General features: G+C 41.4%; 1 protein-coding gene across 1 annotated transcript; it reads left to right on the forward strand.

Moving 5' to 3' along the window:
- Nucleotides 1-813: 813 nt before the first annotated feature.
- Nucleotides 814-7590, forward strand: CLEC1B (C-type lectin domain family 1 member B; the record flags this gene model as incomplete). Its single annotated transcript, XM_080705015.1, is given in 7 exon segments — nt 814-877; nt 1654-1752; nt 2717-2826; nt 2828-2831; nt 2990-3141; nt 5005-5111; nt 7446-7590. Coding segments are annotated over 7 exon segments (681 nt in total).
- Between the last annotated feature and the right edge of the window lie 950 nt (nt 7591-8540).

Here is an 8540-nt window from a genome sequence, read left to right on the forward strand (position 1 = left end):
ATCACTCTTACTCCAAGTCGTTATTTATCTAAGCCCTGTCATTCTTGAAATAAAATAATGACATCAAATTAAGATTGCTTTCATTTTCATAAAATTCACTCTAAAGCGTGAGCATTAACAAAAGAAATCTATAAAAATCTCTGTACTATTTCACTTTATTTGATTTTTTAATGCCTAAGCCCATGTCATATGAGATCTGAATCCTCTGAAGTTCTCAAATTTTTGAAAGGTTGATTTCTAAAAGATGCTAGAATCTAGAGGAATTCTAGGTCATAATTATGAAGGGCCTCTTCCAACATAAGACTATGGAACATCTAGCTGAGCTCCACACCAAATAAATAAAATATGTATTTGCTTTTCAGGATGGAATGGATGTTATATCTGCTGGTATTTTTACCCATGCATTTTTTAACAGAAATTATCTCAAATAAGCAATATTATTTAAACTTTCCTAGGGTTAAGATGAAGCGTGAACTTTTGTTCTTTGAAAGGATGCACACGGGGGAATATGCCTTCATTCAGAGCTAAAGATAAGGAAACAGGAAGCAAGTATCGTACCCACTCCTTCACCCCACATGATGATTATTTTTGTGTCTTTATGTTCAAGGTCCATGTATCTCTGAAGGGCCATGAAAGGGCTTCCTGAAAAACAAAATAAAACAAAACAAAAAAAAACCCATGTGTCCCAACTCATAGGATTCTACCCTCCCAGGGACAGGAGGGTCACATGCTGCAGATACTGGGGCCCTAGGAGTAGACACTGCGTTTTGCAAAGTCAGTGGACTCCGAGCTCACTTGCAGTCCAGAGGGACAATGCAGGACGAAGATGGGTACATCACCTTGAACATTAAGTCTCGAAAACCAGAGCTCACCCCAGGTAAGAACACCCGGAGCCAGCGATCTGGAAATTAATTAGTGCCATGGGTTAATTCTCTTTTTCTACTAGTGATAGCATGCATGGTTATGGTTAGCTGTGTTTTATTTCACCATTTTTCCCCTGAATTGTATTCTTTCTCTAAGTCATTGAGGGCTGCCTGTGTAGGTGCACAGGGACATATTTGGAATAGAAGCAACGAAAGTGCCAGGAGAAGCCCTTTCATGGCTCCTCCTAGAGTTTCATGTTGGAGGGCACAAAAACCCAGGGGATTAAAAGGAAATTGAATTGAAAACTCCATCTTCTGAATGTCACTAAATACATGTCTCCAGCTGTTGCTGGTGAAAGAAAGATTTTTATAAGGTGGGCAAGAAGAGAGAAAGAGAGAGACAGAGAGAGACAGAGAGACATAGAGACAGAGAGAGAGGAAGAAGGAGTGAGGGAGGGGAGAGGAAAAGAAAGAGAAGAAGGGAGGGAGGGGGAGAGAGAAGAAGGATGAAGAGAGGAGGAAAGAGAAGAAAAGATGAAGGGGGAGAGAAGGAGAGGTGAGAGAGAGAGAGAGAGAGAGAGAGAGAGAGAGAGAGAGAGAGAGAGAGAGGCCTTAGTATCCAGTTACATATTGGCTCAGAAAGAGACTCCATTGTGAACAGGTGGGTTGTGCTCATGCCGATGGTCACCAAGGGGCCGCAGTGGCACCTGCCAGGGATGCTCTCCATACTCCTGAAAAGGCAGGATGGGACAAACTCCGTTCTCCTTGGCGTTTTCTTGTGTGCCTGCAGTGGATCCCGTTTCCTCTTCTTGGTGGCGTGTGATGGCTCTGGTTCTGCTGATCTTGTCCATGGGAATGGTTTTTGGGCTGGTGGCTCTGGGGATTATTTGTAAGTATTGACTTTTCACCAAGTATTTGATCTGAGAAATCAATACCTTCAGGTCCCGGTGTGTACCCAAGTCTCTGAGCTGTCACTGTCAACTTACTCTGCTCCTGTATACACAGCCATCAACGTGCCCTTTGACCTTTAATAAAGGAGACCTTTGACCTTTTTTCTGACTGCAGCCACATTTATTTATTTATTTATTTGTTTGTTTGTTTATTTTTGTGGTGCTGGGGATGGAATCCAGAGGCTTTCTACCTTCAGGCTACACTCCCAGATCTATTTTCTATTTTATTTGGAAACAGGGCCTCACCAAGTTGCTGAGAGCCTCACTAAGTAGCTGAGGCTGGCTTCGAACCTGTGCGATCCTCCTGTCTCAGCCTCCCAAGTACTGCGATGGCAAGCGTGCACCACCACACCCAGCTTGACTGCAACCACTGTTAAGTGTTTCCATGCTCTAAATTATTTTCAGAATTTAAGACTTACCTTTAAACTCTCCCTCAGTATTGATCCAAATTATCTTTTGAAGCCTCCCTCCTTCCCGTCTTGCTTATCCTAAGATCTGCCAACTCAAGAGAAATCCTGTGTTTCCTTGTCTTAATTTTTTTTCCAGTCCATTCCCTCTACATAAAACGACTTCCTTTACATTTTGTGTATTGAAAGCTTGACTTTTCTCTTCCTGTAAATTGGCCCCACAAAGTCGATGGTGGCATGTGTAGTTCTTGCTATGTATGCATGTATTATGTATGTATGTATGTATGTATGTATGTATGTATTTTTGTGGTACTGGGGTGGAACCCAGCGGCTTCTCTACCTCCAGGATATATTTCCAGACCTATTTTATACTTGTGTGTCTAATGAGCTCCTTAGATACTGAGGAGCCTATGGAAAGGGAAGTTAATGGAGAGGTCCCCCGGCCGCCTTTACGATTCTGATGGCGAATTGTGATTTCTCTGATTTCTCCCTGTAGCTGTCACACAGCACAATTACCTACAGGCTGAGAATGACGATCTGTCAGGAGCTCTCCGACAATTAGCAAAGAGGTTCTGCCAGTACATAGTCCAACAACCTGAGCACAAGGGCAAGTATGAGGGGGTGACCCCTGCACCTCCCCAACTCCCAGAGTGTCCCTGTCATGGTAACTGAAGGTAGCCCTGGGTTCGGCAGGAAGCACTGACTATCCGGAGAGCAACGTAAGCTGCATTTAGAATGAAGGCCTCCCTGTCCTTGATTTCTCCTCCAGACCACAAGTGCAGCCCCTGTGAGACCAACTGGAGGTATTACGAAAACAGCTGCTACGGATTCTTCAGGCACAACCTGACCTGGGAGGAGAGCAGGCAGTTCTGCGCTGGCTTCAACGCGACTCTGTTGAAGGCGGCCGGCCCCAAGGTTCTGGTAAGAAGGAGATTCCTCTGCCTGCAGTTGCAGAGGAGTAAAGAGAGACCATTAAAAACCCAAGGGATAAACACTTGACCTCTGTTGTGCATTTTCCTTACGTCTTGCCGTTTGTGCTAACCAAGACACCTAAGCTCACTAAGAATTACAGGAACTGCAATGTGCAAACCAGTCACATCCCACAGAATGTGGTGAGCGGCATTGACCTGGATGGCCCTGGGCTAGGCACGTGCACGGCAGGCCAGGTGGGAAGAGTTGGCCCAGGAGTGTGCGGACTGGTATCTAACTCACTGAACCATCGACTTGATTTTTTTTTTTTTTGTAAGATCAGATTCAGAGAGAAGATATTCAACTAAATAAAGAACTTTCTCTCTACTCAGATCACATAGGAGAATGGCACTCCAAATCTCAACTCCATGGTTAAGAGATTAATTGGAGACACGTAACTGTATCCCGACTCTTATGACTCTAGGCTGATGCTAGGTTGAACATTTATAGCTAAAAGAAGAAGTAATCTAATTTTTGAACATTATAAATACTTGAATTAAATAGTTGAATTTCAGATGGAAATATGGAAATATTTGAATTAAAATAGTTTAAGTTCAGATGGAAATTTATTCATCAGATGTGATAGTGAAGAAAATAATGTGAATTTTGTTTTGTTTTGTTTTGTTTTGTTTTGGTGATTGAACCCAGGGGTATTTCTACCTCCAAGTTACACCCACAGCCCTATTTTTTAATCTCATTTAATTTTTATTTTGAAATAAAATCTCACTATGTTGCTGAGGTTGCCCTTGAACTTGCAATCCTCCTGTGTCTGCCTCCCAATACTGAGATTACAGGTGTGCACCATCACGCCTGATACCATAATGTGGGTATATTATAAAGAAAAGATCAGGCATTAATAGAAAGGTGCTTAGATGACTCCGACTTTAAGAAATAGGTAGTAAACAGTGATATTCACACAATATCTTCTGCAGAGTGTTATTCTAAGCATCATATGTTCTCAAGAAGGTCAAATCATGTTTTTTTTTTTATTTTGAAAGAATGGATCACCACATAATTTCCTGGGAGGTATGAGAGTATGCAAACTCTTGGCCTCCTTTTAACTAAATAGGAAATGATCAACTGTTACACAGGAAATGATTGACCATGTTCAGTAAATATGACCTGATACTATTAAAGGCTCTTCCCCTGGGCAGTCAATTAAACAGACAAAAATCCATATCATCTCGGAGCATGCATTCCAGTTGGAGCAACCAGAAATGAACAAGACAGATAAGTTTTATATATAGTATGATAACAGTAGTAGTGCTGAGTGGTAAATAGTAAAAAGCAAATCAGGAAGGGTGGATACGTGTTATTTATAAATCCTTTTGAGAAAGACATCATATGCTTATCATTATTCCAATCAATTAAGCAAATTCATACGTCTCTATGTAATATAAGCAGTAAAACCAAAGCAAAAGTTTAATTCTAAGGGAAATAAAGCTTAGCAACAATACATCTCTATGTTACTGCTCTAATCGTTTACCATTCATCCACTTGAATTATAACTGATAGTCTTTTGGGGACTCTGATATTTTTTACTCCAACACTTAATTGATGAAAAATATAAGTATTTATTATAAAAACAGAGGAAGATTGGAGTATCAGCTATTTTGTGCAAAATCTTTTCGATGTCCTACAAGATTTTAATAGTCTAAAATAACTCAACTTGGTAAAGGGTAACTATAATCCGATAATATTAGTATGAACATGTCATCCAACATTTCTTGTGTAAGATCATATAAAGTTTTGTTTTGTCTTTATAAAGAACTGTGGAGGCATTCTGAACATTATATGCATTTACGTTTTCAATAGGAATACCTCAAAGGCAAGACTTCTTATATTCGTTGGGTTGGCTTATCCCGCAAGAATTCTGAGAGGGTCTGGATGTGGGAAGACGGTTCTGTTCTCTCCAAAATTAAGTAAGTAGCTGTACCTGTGCCCTCAGAATAAAATGCACTACCCCGTGCTTTTATTCTGAGATCCTATTTCCTCCTGAGTACAAATTAGCATAAATGTTGAGCTGTACAGTGTCTATGACCTACTATGGGTTTTATAAGTAGCAGCTGAGTCATTTCTACCCCCACTTACTTCTAAGCAAAGAACACTGAACATGGGACAGTTCAGCTGGCCCTTCTACCCCATTCTATATCTAAGCTAGGGTCAACTTGCTAATTCCCTTCACATATTTTTAGAAGAAAATTACGATCCTCATTATTTTATGATTAAAAGTTACTACCTTGAGGATGCGTTTGGCTTTGTAATACCATTTTTCCTACTCTTTTCATCGAAGTCCCCAAGAATCGGATACACTGTAGATCACAAGGCAATCGTAATGTCCACATAATAAGGCTCCATCCTTTTAGAGACAATCCGAGCCAACGGTCCAGTCGCATTGAGTCAAGTTGTTTAACATGGCTCCCCGTCCTTTCATCGTAACACCTGCTGCTCATCCTGTGTGCCCAGATTCCAGTCTCTCTCCAATTACAATCTAAAATGGTAACGAAAGCTTGTGCGGTTTGGTCATTCTTTAATTTGTTAAGTTATTCAACAAGTACTTACTAAGCATTTACTTTGTTTTTTAATTTTTAATTTTATTTTTTTAAATAAATTTTTATTGGTGCATTGTAGTCATACATCTTAATGGAATAAAAAAAAAACTTGTGGAGATATGCACGCACACATCACCCCATCAGCCCCTACCCAGTCTCTATCCCCTTCCCTCCCCCTCCCTCCTACCCATGCCTGGCTTCCTGATTGACTTTGATATGGTTAAGTACATCATGTGCTTTAAAGAGCTTCCCTCTCCCCCCTCCCTGAGCATTTGCTTTGGAAGGAGCCCAGGACAGCATAACGGTGGGCAAGTCTCTTACAGACCTGATCTTTTCTCCTATCTCTTGTGTCCTCATTCACGATACAGTGGGCAAAACGGGGCTCTCTCAAGTCTTCCAGCGAATCAAAATGTTTTTGCTTTTCGCTTTATTTCATTTTATTTTATTTTTGGCATATGGAAGTCCGTTCTAGGGCTTCCGTAGTTGATACGTTCTTGGTCTCCTGAAATGTCTGCCTCCAGGGCTCCATGACTGGCTTCCTCTTTTGAACTGAGACTCTGTATAAATGTCATTTCTTCGGTGAAGCCGATCCTAGTTACCCAAACTAAGTTAGCCTCTCTTCAACCTGCGCCCATCCTGTCCATCGTACCTTCGCTGCCTGTGTCTTCATAATCCCTGCCACTCTCTGAGATGTTCTTGGCTATTTGTTAGTTAAATTTTACTAATATTCCCCAGTGTGGCATCGGTTTCTTAAGAGAAAGAAAGAACCGTGTGCTTGAGCGCCCTATCAGCACACTGAACGACTGTGGCACCTAGCTAGTGTTTCATAACATACGGCACTTCAGCAGGGAATATACACAAGGGAAAGGGAAACTATTATCAGTCTGTTGTCACAGACCCAGTGCCCAATAACATAGGTCCTTGCTTCAAAAATATTTCCTCGGCTTATCTAGGTGTGGTGACTCAGGCCTGCAATCCCGGGACCTGGGAGGCTGAGACCGGGGGATTGTGGGTTAGAGGACAGCCTCAGCAATGCAGTGAGACTCGCAATAAGACCCTATAGCAAGACCCTGTTTCAAAAACAAAAAAATAAAATAGGACTGGGGGTATAGCTTGGAGGTAGAATGCCCCTGGGTTCCATCCCTAGTACCATTTTGTATGTGTGTGTATATGTACATATATACACATTACATATGTGTATGTACATATATAGTATCACTACATATACACACATATATGTATATCATATGTACATATATGAATTAAATTTATTTTATATTTTATATATTACATATATAAATATATAAATATATTACGTTACATGTCATATATAATGCACATATTATATGTAATAAACTATATATCATATATTATACTATGTTATTTGTATTCATATGTATGAGCTAAAGTCTGACCTGACAAAGTCTCAGCTCCTGGTGCCAGGACCATATCCACCTCTTCCTCTGGACTCCTCCCGTTCCCTTGTCCCTTGACCTTATGCCAGAGTAAGTTGTTACAGGGCTTTTCAAATAGCCACGCCTTGTGGCCCCCAGTAGACTGGAAGTTTCTTGAAGGTGAGATTGATTTTCACTTTTCTCCCCCCATAGTCTCCAGCCCGTGCCATCAAGTGCTGTACGCAGGGTTGGACGTCGCCCGTTTACTCATGTTCCAAAGGCATACAACTCTACCATTTTTTCTTCACAGCTCGGGCCTTTCTGCAGATGGAAAAGAAAATACGGATTGTGCTTATTTCCATAAAGGAAAGCTCCACCCCACCCTCTGTGAGAGCCGACACTTCTTAATGTGTGAGAGGAAGGCTGGTGTGGTCAAGATGGACCAGCTGCCTTAACGCAAAAACTTGGCCAGGGTAACAGACCAGTGTTGGATTGCACAATAAAAGATATGGATGAAGGAATCTCTGGCCACAAAAGTGCTTATTGCTTCCTTTTTCCCCTTTGGGTTGTTTATTTATAGCACTGACGATTGAACCCAAGAACATTTTACCTCTGAGTTACATCCCCAGCCCTATCTTATTTTTATTTGGAAACGGAACCTCCCTAGGTTGATAAGAGTCTCTTTATTTGCTAAAGCCAGCCTCTAACCCACAGTCCTCCCATCTCAGCCTCCCAAGTACTGCAGTCCCAGGTGTGCGCCACCGCATCCGACTTCCTGGTGTCATCTTAACCTGATCTTTGCTTCCTGCGCCCCTGGCTGGGCCCCTTCTTTGCACATCCAGAAGCTGACACGTGAGTGGATCGTGTGCTTTTCATTTGCTCTGTTTTCCATTAATCTTCTTTCTTTTGGTTTCCTATTCCTACTTATCTGAACAAACTAAGATTCACCATATCTTCAGATACCCCCATAACAATTAATCAAAGTTATAACCAAGAAGATCCTTGATGTAAACCACACAGAACATCTAAGGTAGAAAAACAGTCCCAGGTGGTAGAAAGAACACTAATTTGCATCAGGAGAATAACTCAGAGCACACAGCCGCTAAACTAGAGTACAACCATAAACCAGATTGCTCCCATTTTCTTATATTTAAGCCAGGGTGATAGCAGGGCGTGGCGGCACAGGCTCGTAATCTCAGTACTTGGGAGCCTGAGACAGGAATATAGCAGGTGTGTGGCCAGACTCAGATACTTAGTGAAGCCCTCAAACTTAGCAAAACTTGTTTCAAAATAAAATAATAAAATTGGGTTAGGGGTGTAGCGTAGAAGTCAAACGCCCCTGGATTCCATCCTCAGTACCACAATAAATAAACAAACAAACAAACAAACAAGCAGAATAGAGCCC

The sequence above is a fragment of the Muscardinus avellanarius genome (assembly GCF_963383645.1).
Source record: "Muscardinus avellanarius genome assembly, chromosome: 11".
Lineage (NCBI taxonomy): Eukaryota > Metazoa > Chordata > Mammalia > Rodentia > Gliridae > Muscardinus > Muscardinus avellanarius.